Source organism: Pteropus vampyrus, unplaced genomic scaffold, assembly GCF_000151845.1.
Source record: "Pteropus vampyrus isolate Shadow unplaced genomic scaffold, Pvam_2.0 Scaffold50, whole genome shotgun sequence".
NCBI classification, from domain to species: domain Eukaryota; kingdom Metazoa; phylum Chordata; class Mammalia; order Chiroptera; family Pteropodidae; genus Pteropus; species Pteropus vampyrus.
In genome coordinates this window covers 8,972,317-8,992,731 of record NW_011888831.1, presented here as the reverse complement: position 1 = coordinate 8,992,731, position 20,415 = coordinate 8,972,317, and the positions used below count along the sequence as shown (strand labels likewise).

At 42.1% G+C, this 20,415-nt stretch overlaps 2 protein-coding genes across 12 annotated transcripts in view; one reads left to right on the top strand and one right to left on the bottom strand.

The window, feature by feature from the left end:
* Window positions 1-20,415, bottom strand: part of RHBDL3 (rhomboid like 3) — a 69,152-nt gene that overhangs the window by 10,788 nt on the left and 37,949 nt on the right. For 4 of the 11 annotated variants that reach the window (XM_023530610.1, XM_023530604.1, XM_023530605.1 and 1 more), the window contains one exon: window positions 13,698-17,341. The exons of 2 other annotated variants lie outside the window; for them this stretch is intronic. In XM_023530610.1, the coding sequence (XP_023386378.1) occupies window positions 17,070-17,341 (272 nt within the window). In that variant the 3' untranslated portion in view covers window positions 13,698-17,069. Of the gene's footprint in view, window positions 1-5,524; window positions 5,828-13,697; window positions 17,854-20,051; window positions 20,113-20,415 lie in introns of those variants that run through there. 5 more of the 11 variants (XM_023530606.1, XM_023530603.1, XM_023530608.1 and 2 more) reach the window with 5 other exon arrangements.
* Window positions 1,535-11,551, top strand: CUNH17orf75 (chromosome unknown C17orf75 homolog). The gene is made up of 10 exons (XM_011360026.2): window positions 1,535-1,776; window positions 2,478-2,558; window positions 4,060-4,185; window positions 5,095-5,235; window positions 5,479-5,536; window positions 6,816-6,935; window positions 7,564-7,628; window positions 7,775-7,911; window positions 8,737-8,840; window positions 9,379-11,551. The coding sequence occupies exons 1-10, from the start codon at window positions 1,637-1,639 to the stop codon at window positions 9,592-9,594; spliced, it is 1,188 nt and encodes a 395-aa protein (XP_011358328.1). The 5' UTR covers window positions 1,535-1,636; the 3' UTR covers window positions 9,595-11,551.

Below are 20,415 nucleotides of genomic sequence, written 5' to 3'. Positions count from 1 at the left end.
ATAGACCAACTTGCAAATCCTAATGTCTTCAAATTACGTTCATAGATGGTCATGAGGCCAGTAATGAGATTTCTAAGATCACCCTAATATCCACATTACTTTCTTGGCAGTAATCACATTCCCCATATGCATGCCTTGTCTCTTTAGTTGTGTTGCTGGCTCCTTTAGAACAAAAACATAATACTGGATTATCTTTCCATATGTGCACATACTCTAATTCATTCTTTTTAATAGCTGTATAGTCTTCTTTTGTATTAGTTTCCTATTGCTGCTGTAATGGATTACCACAAACAGGGGCTTAAAATAACAAAAATTTATCATATTACAGTTATGGAAGTCAGACATCTGAAATGAATAAGCAGGGCTGCATTCCTTCTGAAAGATCTAGGGGAGAATTTGTTTACTGCCTTTCCTAGCTTCTAGAGGATTCATGAATTCCTTGGCTTGTGGTGCCAAATCATTCCAATCTCTGCTTTAGGTATCACAATTGTCTTCTCCTCTCTGGTTTCCTATCTCCCTCTTATAATGATTCTTAAGGTTACAATGGGTACACTTGGATAACCCAAGATAATCTTCTCATTTCAAGATGTTTAATTTAATCACACCTGCAAAGTCCCTTTTGTTTTGTGTGGTAACGCATTCCTAGGTTTCAGAAATTAGTATGTGAACATCTTTCAGGGTCATTATTCTGCCTACTACTGCATGTCCCATAACTTATTTAAGTAATCCCCTATTGTCTAACATTCAGATTGTGTCTAGTTTTTCATCATTACAAACTATGCTGCAAGTAATATCTTTGGATTCTCGTATTTTCACTTACATGAGTATGTCTATTTGATGATGTCCTGGTATTGCATTGATAGTCAAAGGGCATATGCATTTAAAATATTTACAGATATTTTCAAATTTTTTCCTAAAGCTTGTGCATTAATTTTATTCTTATCAACTGTTTATGAGAATGACTGCTTCCTTACACAGCCCAACACAGGGGATTATCAAACTTTTAAATCTCTGCTGATCTGCTAGGGGAAAAGTAGTACAATAGACCATAAATTTTATTTGAAGTTGAGCAGTTTATTTATATGTTCTTCATTTATAGTTTTTCTTCTGTGAACTGCTTGTTGTCTGTTTTTGTTTGTTTGTTCGTTTTGACAAATGGCAACCATTCATCTATTATGTATGTTGCAAATATTTTTCCTAGTTTGTCACTTATGTTTTTGACTTTGGGCCACACAGAAATGTTTAGTGTTTACACAGTCTGATTTATCAATCTTCTCTCTTATGGCTTCTAAGTGTTTCGTTATGTTTGCGCACTTGAAAGGAGGTAGGAAGGCAGTTTTATATTTTTCCATGGGCCTAACTAGTCTTTGTCATACGCCACGTCTTAAACGATAGTGAAGAAAAAGACGTTAAAGAGAAACGATAAGCGTTTTTCCGTAAAGGAATTTAGTGAGCCCGCTACCCTGCGAGGAGAAAAGCCTTTCCAGGACAGCTTCCTCTTCTTCTGACAACCCGGGGAAACCAACGGAACGCAGGTGCGCAAGGGCCGAGACCCGGACGAGCCTGGCCGCCGAGGACTGTATGGCAGCGGGGGAGCGCTTTGGCGGGGACACAGGGCCGCTCGGAGGCCGCCGCGATGCTTCCCTCCTTGCAGGAATCGCTCGATGGGGACGAAAAGGAGCTAGAGAGCAGTGAGGAGGGTGGCTCCACCGAGGAGCGGAAACTCGAGCCGCCGCCCAGCAGCCACTACTGTCTCTACAGCTACCGCGGAAGCAGGTGCAGCGCGCGGCAGTCCCTGTGGCCCCGCCCCGGCCCCGGCCCCGGCCCCGGCCCCGCATCGCAACCTCGGCCCTGCGGCCTGGCCGCTCTCGAACGCCATCTTCTCTGCCAGCCGAGGGTTTTGGCCCTAAGGACCCTCCTGGCCTCATGGCGTTCTTCCGGGCCCCCATCCGGGACTTTGTGCTTGGCCCTCTAAAGCCTAATTGTCCCGGTCATTTTCTCAGCCACTTCTTGTCTCCTGTGCCCTTTCTTTAGCGCAGTGCCTCGCATGTTCAATGATGTTGATTTCCATCTCCTGTCCTTCCTGTCTTTATCTCCCCACTTTCTTTCGTTCCCCCACGCCATTCCCACTCTCTGGTTATCCTCTCTCCTTGCTGCCTCTTTTTTCTCCGACCGGCTGACTATCCTGGGGCTCTCTTGGCCCTTTAAAATCTGTTTTTTAGAGGCAATTTCCTTGACTTTTCTGGATACTTAAATTCCTTTATCCCGCCCCTTAGGTAGTGTGGAGAAAGAAGGGGCTTTTATCAGCACTGTTTTATGGGTTTTCCCTGTCAGGGTAGGCAGTGAAGGATCCATGCACTTTCACTTTGCAGCATATTTAGCTAATTGTTCGCCTCTACCCTGTTTGTGGGGTTCCCCTACACTCCGCTTGAGTTAGGGCCACTAATTGATAGTTTTATTGTTTTTGTGGCATGCAGAGTGGCACAGCAGCGAGGGGACAGTGATGATGGAAGCCCAAGTGGTACAAATGCAGAAACTCCCTCTGGTGATGATTTCAGGTAAAAACAGCTTGACCATAACCCATGCATGTGCCTTTAGCTTCTGTGCATCTCTGGCCTGTAGATGTCAGTGGATACCCTATTTCCACTCAGCTTTCCCTGACTCAAACCATCAAGCCCACCTATCTTATGGGAACTTCATCTTGATTTCCTCATTAGTTCATTTATTCAAGCCTGGGACAGAAACAATTATTCTGAGTTTCTTGATTGGAACTCCAGTAAATATTCAGTATCATATGGGTACTAACCAATTTAAAAATCTTCCTTTTTTCCCTCTGAGAATGCCCTTTCATAGCTCCTCCGATGCACAGTAGAATGTAAATTCCAGGACCACAGGGATTGTTGTCTCTTTTGTTCATTGATATCTCCCTATCTAGTACCTTGAATGGTATATGGCACAGGGTAGACATTTAATACATATTTATTGAATGAAGGAAGGAAAGAAGGAATGAACCTTAACACTTCATGCAAAGTAGAGATACCCAATGAGAAATTTGTGGATGAATTGATATGATGCCTGGGACGTGCTTCAAAAAAAAAATCTGGAAAGTGGAAGGGTGCGGACAGCATGGGAGTACAGATGAAACAAGATTGGCCATAAGATGATAATTGTCAAAACTGGGTGGTGGGTGTGTGTGGGTTCATTATACTATTCTACTTTTTATGTTTGAAATTTTCCCTAATATAAAACCAAAGACCTTGACAAGTATTGGGTTCATGTTCTCTACTGGGAAATTTGGTTGTAGAAGACCTTTTCTCCTACATATTCAGATTATAGACTATATTCTAATCTAAACCAAACTAAAATATTTATTTTTAGCTCATAAACAATTCTTAAGCTGACGCTGTTTATTCATTGGTAGCAGGTAGTTGGAAGATTGAGGAAAGGAGGTATAAAATAGTGACTTAGGAGAATAGAAGAGTGAGTAAATCAGGAAATGTAGTGATAGCTGGTTAACAGTAAAGGCCCACTTGAGGCTAGGTGATCATTAATTTAAAATGAGAGTAGACACTGTGGATGTGAGGTTTTGTCCAGACAGATTTAACTGCATAGATACAGGTGCAGAGTAGGTAGAGAGCTGGACTAACCAGGGCCGAAGTTTTGCTAAGCAAGTACAGTGAGGTGAAGACAACAAAGAGGTTAGATGAGAATGTGTGCAGGGGTGTGATTATGACTGACTATGGAATTTAAGCTGGGTAAGGAGGAGGGAAGTGAGATGTGAAACTGAGGGACTATGTAAAAAAGGTAAGGTCAGTGGATTGGGTGTCCCAGTAGAGACATAATACTAGAGAGAATGAGCTGGAAAGATACTACAATTTTAAACTTGTTTGATGAGTTCGCTCATACTTGATGGCATGCATTCTTAGAAGCCTCACCAGCAGGAGTCAGATAGAAAGTTTTTCCAAGTCCTTAAAGGAACTCTGACTTTTAGTAATCTTACTTAAGGGGTGTGAATGCAGTTGTCCACTAGTAAGGAGTGTGTGTCTTTCATTTGTCAAGCCTCTCCCTGGTGGATACTAATCTACCATCTGAAGTGGAGCCAGAGCTGCGCAGTTTCATTGCTAAGCGTCTTTCTAAGGGAGCAGTTTTTGAAGGGCTGGGTAATGTTGCATCTGTGGAGCTGAGGTAAGTGTAAAATGTGCTGTGTCTTGAGTTTTTATTTTTGAGCTAAATATGAGAAGTGATGAGAAACTCCAAAAGATCGGCTCCCACTAGACCTGCAAAATTCATCTTTGTACTCTGCCTGCCCGAGCACTGGGCCTTACAAATAAACATTTGTGGAGTGGAATTAATTGAATGGCAGAGGCTCTGCCTCTTAAGTGTACTTATTTAGTCTTGTACTTGGAAGAAAAGAGTTAATTACCAAAGCTAAAATTGTATACTTTATAGTTTGTAAAGTACTTTCACAAATTTTGATGCCATTCTCCTTACGAAGGGATAATAGGGATATACTCTTACTTATGTTTACAGATAAGGAAATAAACTCAGAGTTTGGGTTCCAAGGCTGGTCGTATTGATGGAGTTCAGGCTTAAATCTAGTCGTCCTTGGTTGAATTCCTACTGTCTTTTGATATTACACCCCTTGATTATACTTCACTTCAGACTATAATGTTGGCATTAAGTCCACTGAGGAATATGAGGTCACAGGTCAAAGATAAGGCTACAGGATAAACATGTTACATCCGCCTGGAGCTTCAATGATTCGTGAAGTTTTGGGAGAGGGAGTGAATATGCTTATAGTTATGTAAACATGGATGTCCTATGAACAAGAGTAAACTTTGCATGAATTTTTGCATAAAATAGCTAAATTCAAAGAAATTCCATGTTTATTAGGTGCTGCTTTAGCTAAAGCACATCATGGTAAACATTCATTTTCCTCTGCTGTTACAAGTAAACCAAAGAGAAGTCTGGAAAGTTCTGACCTAGTTAGTAATATAACAGTATTGCCAGATCCAGATAACCAGGGTTTAGAACAGCCGACATAATTATATGCATGAGTTATCAAAATAATATATTGTACCTTTTTCTTTCTAGAATTCCAGGTTACCAGGTTGGTTGTTATTACTGCCTTTTCCAACAAAAACTGCTTCCCGAAACAGCAACAGTGGACTCTGAACATAACCCTTCAGAGTATGTGGTCTGTTTTTTAGGAGGGTCTGAAAAAGGACTTGAGCTATATCCTTTCTTTGGTCTTTGAGGATATCAGGAAAAAAGTTGTGGGAAGGCAAGTTGAGGAGTATTACTACCGACCTCCAAAAAGCTTTCCTTCCTCTTATGTATTTACTTGAATTTCATATCTTCATACGACCAGTTTGTCTTGGCTTGTTTTAGTTTGTGTTATTTGCAAGATTTTATATATCTTATTGAGAGAGAAAATACTGTCTTGATTCATCCTTTATTACTTCCTTAAGAACATACTTTCAGGCTTGAATTGGACAAGTACATTCAAGGGCTGAAAAATAATATGAATTGTGAGGTAAGATGATTGATTCAATAGTTTTTGAAGACTGAGATAATTAACATACTGTAACTGCTATACTTATCAAATCATACAGGTGGACACAAAGACACCTAAATTCTAAAAATTTGCTACTTTGTGGGATAGTTGAAAAGTTCTTGTTAAAGGAAACAGGGCACATAGTCTTTTAAGTGCTATAAGCTTCACAAGATTGCTTCTGATGTTTTGTATCCATGAAAAATTCAATCCATTAAATTCAGTGGTATGGTAATATGCCAAGTGAGGAAGTGGATGCTCTTTTCTTGATTTCTAGGACATAAGATTTATATTATGAGAATTAATGGTCCATGAAGCCTTTGACACCAGAGACAAGCTATGCAATGGTGTGACTATCTTGAACTCAACATCAAAGATTTTTAGAAACATTCCATTTTTCATTAATTGATATTTTATGAATTAGATACATCCATATCTATTAACTTATTCATACCTTTTAAAAACTATCATTCAGCTTGTAGCAGTTGTTAATATCATAACTCTTATAAATTTACTACCCATCACATGTGGTAACAATTCCTTATACTTATCATGCACTTACAAGACACTGTAGGAAAGGAAAGGATCGCATAAGAATGAGCCAGGGATATGAGTCTAGGGGGAGCTGTTCTCCCAGACTAGAGCTATTCCACTAGTCCCCAGAGAGAAGCACAGTCTAGAAAACCAGATGTGCTCATAGCAGCATGTCTCACAACTAGAGTGGGCTTTAGTGCTTTGGTGAGTTAGCATGTATCTTTTGAGTGTTGTGATAAGTTAACTTGTATCCTTCCCTATTCACATGTTGAATGTGAATGAAGTATCTGTTTACATTCTGAATTCATTCAACATGTATTTTTAAAAGCTCATACACAGATGTTTCAGACACTGTACCAAGTGCCGAGGAAACAGGATCATTAAGAGAGTATCTCCAGTGAGTATACAGTATACTGAAGGGAGATGGATGTGCAAATGCACAACTCTTTCCAATGAAGAAATAGCAAAAAACCCTACTAATTCAGTCTCTTCATTTTATGTAATGCATTTCTTACTGTGTTTTTAAGAAATTCGGTACAGAATCCCCACTCTGCCCAACAAGCCCAGGAAAGTTATATCATAATTCCCTTTTTTGAGTTGGTGGTGTTAGCTTAAAAAAAGGAGGTGTCCCCAGTTCTTTTCACTGACAAGAGTATTGTGAAGAAAATGTTAAGTCCATTAAGGCAAAGGCTTATATTAAAGCAAGTGACATTTTCTCTTGATCTAGGAAAGGGGCCTGGAGAACCATATAAAGTCCTACCTGAGCAGCTGGTTTGAGGATGTTGTATGCCCAATCCAGCGGGTGGTTCTTCTCTTTCAGGAGAAGCTTACCTTTCTGCTACATGCCGTAAGTCTTGTCCAAACAAAAGCACTTCCTTAATTGAGAATCACTTTGGCAGAGTTTTGATTAAAGACATTTATTTTCTTAAACATTACTCTCCTTCTCTCCTGAATATTCATTCTAGCAATGCTTGCCATCAGGATAGATCACTCTCCATTTACTCAGATCTAGAAAGTTACATTACTAAGGTAGAATTGCAAATATGGAGTCTTCCTAATAGGAAGACATTTTTAAATAATTACTTTTTGAAATGATCTGGGAGAGGTGTAATTTTCCAAAATAATTTGAGAAGGAAAACAAAAATCCAAAGTGATTTTAACTATACAAAAATGTTCAGGTAAAAAGTGAAATTTCACTAAAATATCCAGACACCGGGGAAGGCTTAAGTAAATGGCTAGGTTTTCATTTAAAATATGTGGTGGGTGGATGCAACTGAGACTGGATGGGTCCATGAGACCAGGTAGTAAAGCAAGTTTCAGACTGTTATCAGTAGCAGCTGAACAAGGCTATAGAGAGCCCCTGGGCAATACCCATTAAGCATGTAGTATTTTGAGGAAGGTGATGTTTAGGCACAAGTAGCTGCTTAATAAGGAAAACTGGAATACATGTGTCAGGCTTAATTTTTCTCTTGTAGGCTCTGAGTTATACTCCTGTTGAGGTTAAAGAATCAGATGAAAAAACAAAGAGAGACATTAACAGGTAAAGAACAGTTTTGCAAAGAGAGAACCTTCTCTGTAGCAAGCCTGATATTTATCTTTTTAATACCCACCCTAGTGCAGAATGAATTTGCTTTCTCCCTCCTATCCTTCAATATTGTTTGTGAAAAAGGACTGTGTATGTGGCAGGTTTCTGAGTGTGGCCAGTCTTCAAGGCCTTATTCACGAAGGCACCATGACATCTTTGTGCATGGCCATGACAGGGGAGCAGCATAAGTCTGTGGTCATCGATTGCAGTAGCTCCCAGCCTCAGTTCTACAATGCAGGTGAGCCACAACCTTTGAAGCAGCTGTCCTGGGGCTCTTGGGAGTCTCTTTTTTTACACTAAGAACAAATGGTACAAACTTACCCTTTCTACCTGTGCAGTTTTACATGTTTATCCCAAACTCACCAAAAACAATAGCAATTCCAGAAACATGGAAACCACGTCATGCCTAGCAATTCCACTCCTTAGAGAGAAATTCTTGTATATGTATGTATACAAGGAGATAAATTTAAAAAATGTTCATAAAGGTGTTGTTTGAAATAGCAAAGAACTGGAAGCAACTTAAATGACTATCAGCAGGAAAATTGATAAACTGCTATATTCACACAATAGAATACTACATAGCAATGACAATGAACAAACTAGAGCTGCATGTATCGTATAGCTCACAAATATGCTAATGAAACAGCCATTAAAGAAAAATACATAAAGTTTTAACATATGCAAAATAATACTATATAGGGCTTAGAGATTTAAAAAAATGTATGTGGCAAGAATTTAAATACCAGGGGAATAATTCTTTCTGATGAGAAAGGGCAGGGGGATGCAGTTGGGAAGCAGCACAGCGGGGCTTCAACCATTTTGGTATTTCTTAGTCAGGTGGTGAGTACACTATTTCCTTAGACCATTATAGCAGTCAAATAATTCACTATAAGTGTTTTTATAAAGAAAGGATATCACAGTATATAAAATATCAAATCATTATGTTGTACACCTGAAATGTTATATGTCAATAATACTTCAGTTTTACATAGAAAGAAAAAAGAATAAATATCCGTGCTTTGAAGGATTTCGTTTTATTTAATTTTTCTAAAATATTTTATAGGAAGCAACCGATTTTGTGAGGATTGGATGCAGGCTTTTTTGAATGGTGCTGAAGGAGGCAACCCTTTTCTTTTTCGCCAAGTACTGGAGAACTTTAAACTAAAGGTAATTAATTGTCTGTGTGCCAAGTGCCACATAATTTTTGTATGAATTTTAATTAGTACCAGTGACAGAGTAACAACTTTGCTTTACAGCTATAGTGTCTATTAAATAGGACATTCTCAAAATTAGAATCCTCAGAAGGCATTTACTTTATGTTTTTCAGTGGCTTCTCCATGCATATTGCATATCCAGTTAACTGGGTTGAATGCTTGTTTATATCTCAGGGACGTCAATGTTGTAATTTGTTACGTATCTTAGATGGAAAGCACAAAAAAAGTGGCTCAATGCCTAAGGTTTCAAAATTCTAGTGGGGAAGAGTGTTGTCACCTTATTTAGGAGATCTTAGAAGTATTTTTACTTTATGTTAGATTTTGTTCTACCAAGGGCAAAGCATATTAGCAATAAAAATGAGGGAAATATTCAAAATAAAAAGCAAAAATCTCAGCAACATAACGTTGAGTTGTCAGCTGGATAGAAGATATTTTTCAGGCTTTATTATCATCTCCGTAAACACATATTTAACTGGATACTCTTTCTCTAGGCCATACAAGACACAAATAATCTGAAGAGATTTATCCGACAGGCAGAAATGAATCATTACGCTTTGTTTAAGTGTTACATGTTCCTAAAGAACTGTGGTAGTGGAGATATCCTTTTGAAGATTGTTAAAGTGGAACATGAAGAAATGCCCGAAGCCAAAAGTGTGGTAGCCGTCCTTGAAGAATTTATGAAAGAAGCTCTTGCCCAAAGTTTTTGATCATGTTTTGAGTTAACTGTATTGTGAAGTTGTATATTTCAGCATTGGTGTTTGAAATTGCAGTTGTTATAAATTGTCATAGGATTGCTATTTAGGGTTATTTGAAATGCATTCTAGATGTTTCATTTTGTGCTTTTAAAAGTTAACTTAATTAGACATGAAAATCTGAGGAATGTCTTCACCGAGTCTTAGATAGGTGTGTATTAGAGTTGTGGAATTTTAGTACATTACTTGTCCCATAAATTCTAGACTTGACGGAGTTGTTGCTTAAAAAACTTCAGAGGTGATTTAGTGGCTTCCCTCAGGAGTTTGCTGCAGTATTTAGCAACCTTCTCAGAAAAATCACAATATTTCTCAATGTACTATAGCGTCTTAAAAACAAATATACTCCTAGTCTTAGGACAGATTAGCAACATGACACTGTTTCAAAGACAGATCATTCAGAGACAGTGCATCCTGTGGGTGCTTGATAAAATTTTTTTTTGTCTGATTAATAATGGCATGGATGATGAAGCAAGCTTTTAAGTCAGTATGCAAATAAATCATGAGTATGTAAGAAATTAAATGAGCTTTAAAAAAACAGATGCATTAGCTTCAAGATAAAATATTGTCTCAGATGGAAAGCTACTGGAAAAGTGGTACCCATCATTTTTTTTTTCATTCATTTGTTCACAGGTATTAGCTAAGAGCCTGTATTTTCTTTTTTCTTCAAATGAAAATGCTGGAGCTTTTAAATTGAGTATTAAAAAAGAAACGTACGTTTTACAAGCAAACTGTAACATAAAGAACACAAACAGATTCTTCATATCAGAGTTACTCATTGATTTTAGTTTTTTGTACTTTTGTTAAAAGCTTCATATTGTTTTACTCTGAATCAGTTGAAGGTGCTCTCAGCTAGAGCCATTTATAATTCCCATGGAAGCCAATTGTAGGCACACACATATGATTGCAGTTTGTTCTGCATAGCTCTTTAGTAAATCCATTTGATAATGGTTTTTGTTTACAAGATCAGAAGCCTTGTGTTCTCACTGCCTTTAGGATTCTTAGAGGAACACAAGTCCATAAAAAATCCTCTCCTAAACTCATATAAGTTCACATTAAGTGCTGAGTTTTAACTTTCAAAATGATTGACAATGGCCTGCTTTCTCTTCTACAGAAGTCTAGGGACATGACTCACTACGCCATTTCTTTTCCTTTAATGAGAAATACAATTTAGAATCTTCATAAAGGCTTTCATATGGTTTTAAACTTTAATAAGTTGATTGTAGGCAGTATAGAAAAATATCCAAGTAGCATTTTTATAGCATTAAATTGGGAATGACTATGGGAAATAAGCAGTTTTATGGTACTACCCTTGAATCTGACTTTTCTAATGTTCTTAGTTGCCCACTTGGAAATTAATTTTTTAAATTAAACATTAGGACATCAGTATTTTAAATCTGGAAAACATTTTTCATTTTCAAATTCACATGTCATTTAAAAGTCTGTATCGTAAATGACATTTAAAAGCAAATGTATTACCTGCTTCAAGTCACTAATGGATATAGTCAGGTATAATTACGTATTCTTTATATGTACTTATATATATATATTTTGTAATGTAGGCTCACTGCATTCCACAGTCGTATACGATAGTCTTATTTTTAAAATCTGTGACAAACTGTATCACTGCTGTAGACAAGGAAAATGGTGACATGGAATTAAATGTCTTTTTGGCCACGAAAAGAAACTCAAAGAGCTCATGACCAGAAACACGTACTGTATTCAAATCTTAAAAAGCTAATGTATTACCTTTTAAAGTTTTGAAAAGGATTGGTTGGTTCAGTGTGGAATACATTTATGTATCATTTGTGTGCTATACACCCAGAGGAAATGTATGTTTGTCATGTATCAAAATGGTTGCAGTTTATCTGTAATTATATTTGTAATAATAGTAAAAAAACAATTTAGCATCTCACCAATGCAGTCATTTTTATTTAAGTAGCTCAGTTCTCAGGCCTGACATTTTTATTAATTCACAACAAGTTTATGGGGTAATTATTCTTGTTATGCTAAAGAATTTGTTGACGAAAATCAAATCACCTGCTGGGATACATCTTTCTGCATTTTGCAAGAGGCATCAGGCAGGGTGTAAGAGCAATTTCCATCACAATGTTTTATTCATTGTCCAGTAAAGTTATACCTATAGAACTCAATAACCCAGGTCACTTCCTTTCACTCTCATTCGTTATTAACCATGACAGAACGCCTGTCCTTTACCAGAGGATCACTTATACCGGATTCCAGAAAAGCCTGCAGGCTTCTTGAAAATAAGATTCAGCCACTAGGACTACACTTTCCTAACCATTTGTCTTCTCAGTAATGGAAACCCTGCTGGCTTCAATGAAGTCTTTCCACTTGGAGGTAGGTCTAAGAAGGCGTCTCTAGTTTTATAATTGCTAATCTTCCTAAATGTAACTCACAGACTTTAAATTACTCTGAGTTGGCATAAATGCTAGATTCTGGAAATCAGGGGTGATAGAGAACAGTAATGAATCGATACCTGTGGATTTTCTTATGAACTACTTCTAGAAGGCTGACAAAGTGGAGATTCTGGTAAGTGAACACTGAGTGACTGTTCCAGGGTTCAATACTATTAATGGATGGCCCTAATAGAGTGAGGCTGGACCTTTAAACAAACACCCTGACACTTCTACAAATCTAGTGTCCTTGAAGTCCTATACAAACATCTGATGGCTGAGAGCATGAACTTTGGAACTAGGCAGTCTTAGGTATGAATCCAGCCAAGCTATATACTACCAGCAAGTTACTAAGCTTCCCTAAGCCTTCCTATCATGTGTAAATGTGGGGATGTTCATACCCGCTTCATACCATGTAGCTGTGCAATTAAATGAGAATATGTTGAAAATGCCTCCTCCAGTACCTAGCACATAGGAGGTACTCAGTAAATTGTCTCCATAATTACATTTTTGGTAAACGTCTTAAGTTATCAGAAGAATGAGAATCTGGTAGAAGGGAGGAATTAGAAAAGTGAAGAGGGAAGTGATAGAAGGCCAAAGGCAAAGCTAACTAAACAGCTTTTGGCTGTCCAGGGAGCTTGCTTTTAAATGCCTCCGGTGATGGCATTTAAACCCAGAACTGACCCATGGGAACACTGGTGCTCAGACAGGGTCCCGCCTTCCTTATAAGAAAGTCAGTTCACACTTTCAACATTAGTGGGTTCTTTGACCTTTAGCCTGAATTGCATTGCACAGTTCGTTCTGGGATGACTTCTGTAGCATTTAGAAATACTCTTCAATGATATACAGGAAACCGATGTGAAAGATCATTATGGGAAACAACTGCCATGCTGAATTTAACAGCGTAGTTTAACCCTCAAACGCAATTTAACGGGTACGAATGGCAAAACTACATACATGTCCATCGGCTTAGAAAAACTGGTGAAAACAATTCACTTTCTAGGCTGCATCCATTCAAAGCCCACCCAATCGTTAAACTTACCAAGCACCAGACTTTAATGTTTATGCTCCTCTTATTTTCCCCTTCTTTATGTGAACTGCCCGTGCCTTTTTATCTGAGAATATTGCTATCCCTTCCTCAAGATCAAGGTGTTGAAAGCCCCCAGAAAGCCCTAAAGATTAGACTATTAAGGGAAAGAAGGAAGTAACTAGGAAATTTCAAAGATTCTTCCAATCATGGTAGTCAAATATCAATCTCTCATCAGGGTATAGAATAAGAGTGGAAGGGGAAGGTGGGGCACACACCAGCTGGCACAGAGGTTCTTCATCTGAAGCCTCGGATCAGTTTGCTCATTCACAGCCACTCCTCCCCGAATTGTACACAAAATTGGCTCTCTGTGCATTTTTACGGGAAGAGAAATCATAACTTTCATCAACTACTCAAAAGCGTTAGGTAATTCATTCAAGGAAGGTTGAGAACCACCAAGGTAGAAACACTAGCACCAAGAACCAATGCCTGATCTGTACTGTATAAATCGGACCCAGCCTTACTGCTGCTCACCCTCTCCCCGCACCCTGACCCAGACTGAGATGAAACAGGCCCCAACGCCAACCCTTCAGGTCACTTTCTGAATAACTGATGGCTTAAAAAAAAAATCTTTAATGGAATCTGTGCTCAAATAACATGTTACAACAAAAATATACAGAATGTACACAATACAAAAATATTTAGAAACAAACATTGCAGCTTGTGTTTTGTTTTGTTTTCCACTTACTCAAGTCCTTGTGGGGGGAAGTTCAGTGTTGGGCACTTTTTTAAGGCAGAGGAATATCAGCGCTTTCCAGCCAGCCCTGGGAGCAACGTGAATGATGCCGGGAAAGAGCGTCCGCTGTGCCCGGGAACCTGCATTACTTGTAAATGAAACTGGACAGTGGGGAAAGATCTGGGCTTGGTGAGCAATGACTCCCCTAACCCTCTGGGCAAGAATAGTTCCAGAAATTGCGAGTCCTATTAGCTGGCAAAAGCGCCTCATTAGGGAGCTTTCCCTAATTAAAAAACGAGTGATTAATGGTGTCATTAAAGTGAAATTTCTCCTTTGAAGGTTTGTTTTCCTTTCCCCAGTTTCTGTGGTTCCTCCTCCTTTTAACGAATGAGCGAATATGTGGCTGCTGTTTGCAGAATCCCCAGGTTTCAATTTCTGTATAGTATGGATGAAAACCCACAGCCTGGAGGTTTACACCACCCTCAGCTTTCCAATACGTGGCCCAGGTGGCCATACTGGATAAGGAAAGAGGAGTGATGCAGACTTGCTGCTGGCAGGGGCCTGGGAGCGAGGGAACAAAGGGACTTGCTGAGGAGAAAGTAAGACACTAACAAAGGAAACCTTTCTTACCAGACAACTGTCTCCAGCCCTGGGTGGGAGACCTGGGTTGTGTGACGTGACTGTTGTCACCACTGGGTGGCCCTGCTTGGAAGTGACAGTTGGGAGAGGGTAGTGGAGGTGGGCGTTAAGCAGATCGAAGAATTTTGGGGTTGCCTTTGGATACTCTGCGGACAGGGAGCAGCTGGGGCTGGCGGCCTGCGGCGTAGACGAGGCTCTCTTAGCATGCTCCCGACCTTGAAGGACAGGGTTAACAGGATGGCAGATGGGACTTCCACCTCAGGTAGTCCTTCTCAGTAACAAACTTCTGTCTGAAGCCTTGAGGGAACTGAATGCTTCTCTGAGGGCATTCTAGAGTCTTCTAGTTCAGTCTTCTCAACCCTGAGAGAGGAACGCCCCTCTCCAGGCAATGCCAGACAAAGACAGTGCTGGCTCTCCGCTCCTTCCACCTACAACCCAGAACCCCCAGGTACCAGGACCAGATCTGGAGGGGAAGCCCTGCCTCCAAGCGAGGCACCCGCTGCCTCTGCTTCTCCAGGAAGGAATATCCCTACTCAGGTTTAGCAGTAGTTGAAGCCCATGGCCAAAGTCCCCTTCCCCTTTTTTACCCAAGTTTTCTTGGCCCCCAGTTCCAGCTCAGAGTCTCCTCTGCTAAGAAGCTGACTCAGTAGGCCATTCTTTCAGTAGGCCAGAGAATGCCTGGCAGGGCACACACAAGATGCCTCAGGGTGATGCAGCTCAGCCAGAGATCTGGCCGATGCCACCTCGGGCTAGTAGTTCTCAGTACAGCGTTGACACGAGTGCGGCATGACCTCAGAAGCTACATGTGGGGACCAGGACAATCTATTTGGTATTGGGCAAAGACAAGGAAGGGCCCGGCATAGCCTAGGCTGAGTGGTGTCCCTGGGTAGAAGGACCCTGCCCATTTACATGTGATCACTGGGGACAGTAAACCATAGTGGCTCAAGACTCTTAAATGCCTGGCCTGGCTGATTTCGGACCTCTGTGCACATAACGTCTCTGATGGGCACGTGGCTGGCTGAAGGCAGTTCCTATACTCCTACCCTCATTCCTGCATGAGCCCAGCCCCTCTGCCTCCCAGACTTGGCCTCTTCATCCTTCTGGGCTATCACTGGTTGGGAGTTCTAAGAGCAGTATAAAAGGAATGACATTTTGTCAAAGGCCATCCTCTCCACACCTCCTCTTGGGGTTGCACCAGCTCCTGCAAGGGGACGTTCCCTTGGCTTTGTTTTCCCACTTGTGAAATGGGGGTAGGATTGGACTCGATAATCAGCCCTGAGCATCTGAGTCTGTGTGCTGTCCTCACCTCTGACGCTCATCCAAGCACCCAACAATTCCTCTCCAGAAGAAGTTTTCTGTCTACATTGGAATTCCTTTTGCTGCAAAATCCTGTTCCTCTGACTCAAAGGGGTACATGGCCTTAATATTCCTGCCCCAGCCTCTCCTGCACCTCCAAAGCCCCTTTCCTCCTAAGGGAGACAGAACTAAACCTTTTCAGATATGAAGGCTACTCCAGGGGAAAACAGAGCAGAACCTGGCAAAGGCGAGGAAAACCTCAGCATTCTGAGGGGCCCTGGGAGGGTGTGTGGTCTCCCTCCACCATGGACAACTCTCCCACGGGTCAGTGATTCTCAGGGAGAGGCCTGGAAGGGACGGGGTTTGGGGTACCGGGGGTGGAAAGCAAGGGCAAGCTTCCTCTCACACAGACTCTTCTCATACCCCCACTGGCCCTCACGGGCGTCCTCACAGCCTCAGAACCCTCGCATCGTCTTCCCCAGAACACAGGCATCTCCATCTCCGCCCACCAAACTGCATACACACGCGCGCGTCAGAACGTTGTCTCCACGTGCAAGGTCAGGGCGATGAAAGGGAAGGAAAAGACTTTAAAATCAAGGCAGGGCATGGGATGCTGGGGCTCTGGTGGGACTTGGGATGAAATTTATTCCCTCTTGCTTGGGTTCCTCTTGCTGGGTATCCCCAAGGCAAGGGTGGGGCCTGAATGTATGGAACCTCCCTCCTCTGCCCACCCCCAGGCACTAGAGGCCATGCCCCAGTGCCCACGTTCAGACACAGGAGGGCACCTTGGGCTCCCTCAGGCCAAAGTCAGCATGTCTACCAGCAGCAGGCTTGCTCCCACTCCAGGGCTCCAGACTCAACAGCTTTAGAGGGAACATTTCCTGGCCTGCACTTATCTCTGGGCTGGATGAGGGCCTGCCTGGCTGCTACATCCTCAGGCCTTCCTTACATCCTTAGGGTCTCTCAGGGTAGAAGATGAGGCTGCTGCCCAATCTGTGACAAGGAAAGAGACCACTGAACACATGGAACAAGCCCAGCCCAAGGGGATTGCCACTTTCATCCCACCCCAGGCCTTTGCCCTGGCCCGATATCTTTAGAACAGTCTAGAAAACGATAGCCACATCCAACTCTTCCAGCAGGTGCCTTTCAGAAAAGAGCCCCCACTGTCTGTCCGAACCTGAGCACAAATGTCATAGTAGCCCAGCGTCTCCTGTCCTCTCCTCCCGGCCTCACTGAGCTGGTGATGAGAAAAGGAATATAGATGCTCCTTTCTGATGCTGCTTCTCTCTCCCTTCCCCCACCACGGTTCTCCAGCCCTTCAGGGGGGTGGCGGCAGCTTTAAGTCCAGCAGGGTGTAGGCAAAGATATTCCATAAGACAGCAAACAGCACAAAGATGGTGTACATGGCCACAAAAATCCACCACAGCGACTGGTCCTGCAGCCTCTGCTCATAGTTCCTCAGGACCACCACGCCCAGGGTGATGCCCACTGCCACGCCACCCAAGTGCGCCACGAAGCTTGGGTGAGGACATGGGGGGTAGGCCGACGGGTGGAACCGGAGCCACACAGCCCGCCCAAACTCCATGCTCACTGCAAGGGGAGGAAGCACAGAGAAGTCACAGGAGGGCCACTAGGCAGGGGCTGAGGGAGAGGCCTTACACTCCGTCATCCATCCAGCCAGCCACCCACTTGGCTATCCACCCATTAATTCATTCACTACAGGCTAAGCACTGTTTGTCCTATGTGCTGGAGGTATAGTAGTGAAGAAGACAGACAAACTTCTGTTCTCCCAGAGCTTACAGGATCTGGCAATAAACCAGCATATGATTACATACATAAGATAATTTTGGTAAGATAAATTCTATGGGAAACAAAAACTGGTGGTTTAAAATCAATGCTGGGTAGAAAAAAGAGGATTCTTTAGTTCTAGGAGTCAGGCAAGATCTTCCTAAAAAGATGATGTTTCAGCTGAGATGTGACTATCAAGAGAAGACCCGAAGAAGAACATTCCCAAGGCCCTTGCACGCCTGCTGTCACATGCTCTGGAGGTTCGGTCTCCCCATCTGTATGAAGTCTCGGCCTTTCTGTACCAGGCTACACTACTGGAACATTAATAACAACTATAATATGTGCTAGCATTTCACAGTTTATAAAGTGTTTTCATGTATTATTTCATAATCCTTGAGAAACTCTTGGAACCAGTGTTTTTGTGGTTGGAAGGAAGGGATGGAGGAAGGGAAAGGCAAAGAAGAAATGGAAATAAAAAGTCTCAACAAAGTGCTGGCATTTCTTAACAATTCTAAAATGTCCCCATCCTGCCCTCCAATCCATCCTTCGTGCATGAACTTCTTGGGTTGGCCAATCCAATGAAGATGTCCTTTCTTAAAAGGACAGGTGCTAGGAAACTGCCATTTTGTTACCCACCATCCGAGGAAACCGAGGGCAGGTGTCTTTATCCTCATTTTACAGATAAGAAAACCAAGGCAAACTTAACAGATTGAAAGAAAGCCCTTTGAGGGAAACTTTGTCCTTGTTCAGTTACCATTTAATTAACCAGGCGCCTCTCTGCACCCTAACCACTCCAGGGGTTCCAGCAGTTGGGGATTGATTGCCTAACCTTCTGTCATAGGCCTTGCAACTCCAAGGATGGCCGATAGATGGCGGAAAAGGAGCAGCCAGGGACGGACGCTGTGTCCTTCCCAATTCCTCCCCAGCCCCGGGGGCACCTTCCTGCCTTTGCTTATTAGCAGGCCCTGTGTTCCATAAGGGTGGTTTGAAAGATATGGTCCCCACTCCAAAACAGCATTTCAGTTTTTACGATGCTTAGAGTTGGATTTTTTAAACAGCAAGACTCATGCTTCTATGCCCTTCCTTGTAAAGACAAACTCAGAGTCTGAGCAGATAGGGAAGCTATAATCACCCCAGCACTCTACTTGACTGCCCCGACTGCCATGGCTCAGAGTCTGTGAGCTTTAGGGCTGGAAGTTCCTCTCTAGAAGGAGAGATCCTGCAACCCCATCCAGGAAACTAAGACCAGAGAGTCCTGAAAGCCATGTGGTACGAGGCAAGGGATGCTGAAGTGGATTAAAGTGGAGCTCAGCCACGGCCCCCCCAACCCATGCTTGTTCTGGCTCAGTCTTCCTCTTCCCCATGTCAGAGGCAGCTGACCCCGGCAGAGACAGTCAAGGTGCTCCTGCCTAGCCTGGCTAAAGTGTGGGACATTAGAAATGGCATAGGCTGGCTATGAATCCTGGCTCTATCACCTCTAGCTGGGTGACCCTGGGAAAGGAACTTTAACTCTCTGAATCTTGAGCGCCTACCTGTAAATTAAGCCTTCACAGCTGCGTTCTGAGGAATGAATGAGAGACTGTGTGCTTCTTCTCTCTTCCTACTTCCTTCATGTCTGTGCAGATGATGGTCTCTTTCTATCTCAGAATGAGCCTCTTGGCTTCTGGTCTCATCCGCTCACTCTCGACTCCTCCACTGCTCTCCTAAAACTCAAATCTATCATTAACTCTCTTGTTTAAAGCCCTCTGGTGGCCTTTCAGTGCATTCAGGGTGCAGTCCAATCTTTCTCTTAGTGTTAGCATGTCAAGGCTTTCATGATCGTCATGACTCCTATTATCTCTTATCACAATCACACAGTCCCAAACTTCATAGGTCGGCTTTGCTAAGTGACTTGCCAGCTGGGACCCTTTACCTATCCACATGTTTGTTAATGCTGAACCTTCACCTGAAATGCCCTCTTGCACCTTATCTACATGGTGAACACTTGCCTGTCTTAAACACTCAACATGACCTCTGCAGGTAGAACTGACTTCTGAATAGGGCCCCTATGACACTCTGTTGTAGGGGGTTTGTGGATTAGTTATGTTTTGTAAACCTGCTAAAACTACAAGTATCAATGTGTGTGTGTGTGCACACGTACGTGGTGTGTGCACACACGCAGGTTGCTGGGGAAGGGGCCTCTAGCTTCCATCAGATCTCAAAGGATCAACTCCATGACCCAAAAGGTTATTAAGAAGTTATTTTTCTTGATCTGGGTGCTAGTCATTGAGCTGGACACTTACCCTGTGGGTACTTTTCTGTTTGCATATTATATGTCAATAAAAAGTCAAAAAAAAAAAAGTTAAGAAGTAGCAGAGTGAGTCAGACTTCTTTCATAACACCCCCACTTTGTTGCGCATTATTGATACGGCTCCCTTTTCTTCTTGACCACAAATGTCTGAAGGGCAGGGACTACGCCATCCTCACATCCCCCAGGCCCAGTGCAGGGCTCCCTTCCCCCATCAGTACTTACTACAGATCAAGGCCACAGCCATCCTCAGTAGCTTGAATTGGCACTTCATGCCTGACCAGTTCTAGGAAAAAAGGAGAGAGCTCCATTAGTTCTAGATCAGGCCACTCCTCTGCAGGTATACCTCACTTAAGAAAATCTGACATTTGAAAAAATAATCTTTATTAAGTCCTGAAGGAGGGGATTGTGGCTAAGTCTCAGATCACACCAGCATGGCTTTGAGACTTTAGGCGATGGTTAAGTTCATTACTGTCAAAAAGCTCCTGAGCTGCACTAACAGAGGAAGAGAACCTAGATCGAAGGAGATGAGAGTCCTCTCTCCTCTACATGCCCAGACAACACCTGAGAGTTACCGTAATTGCTGGGT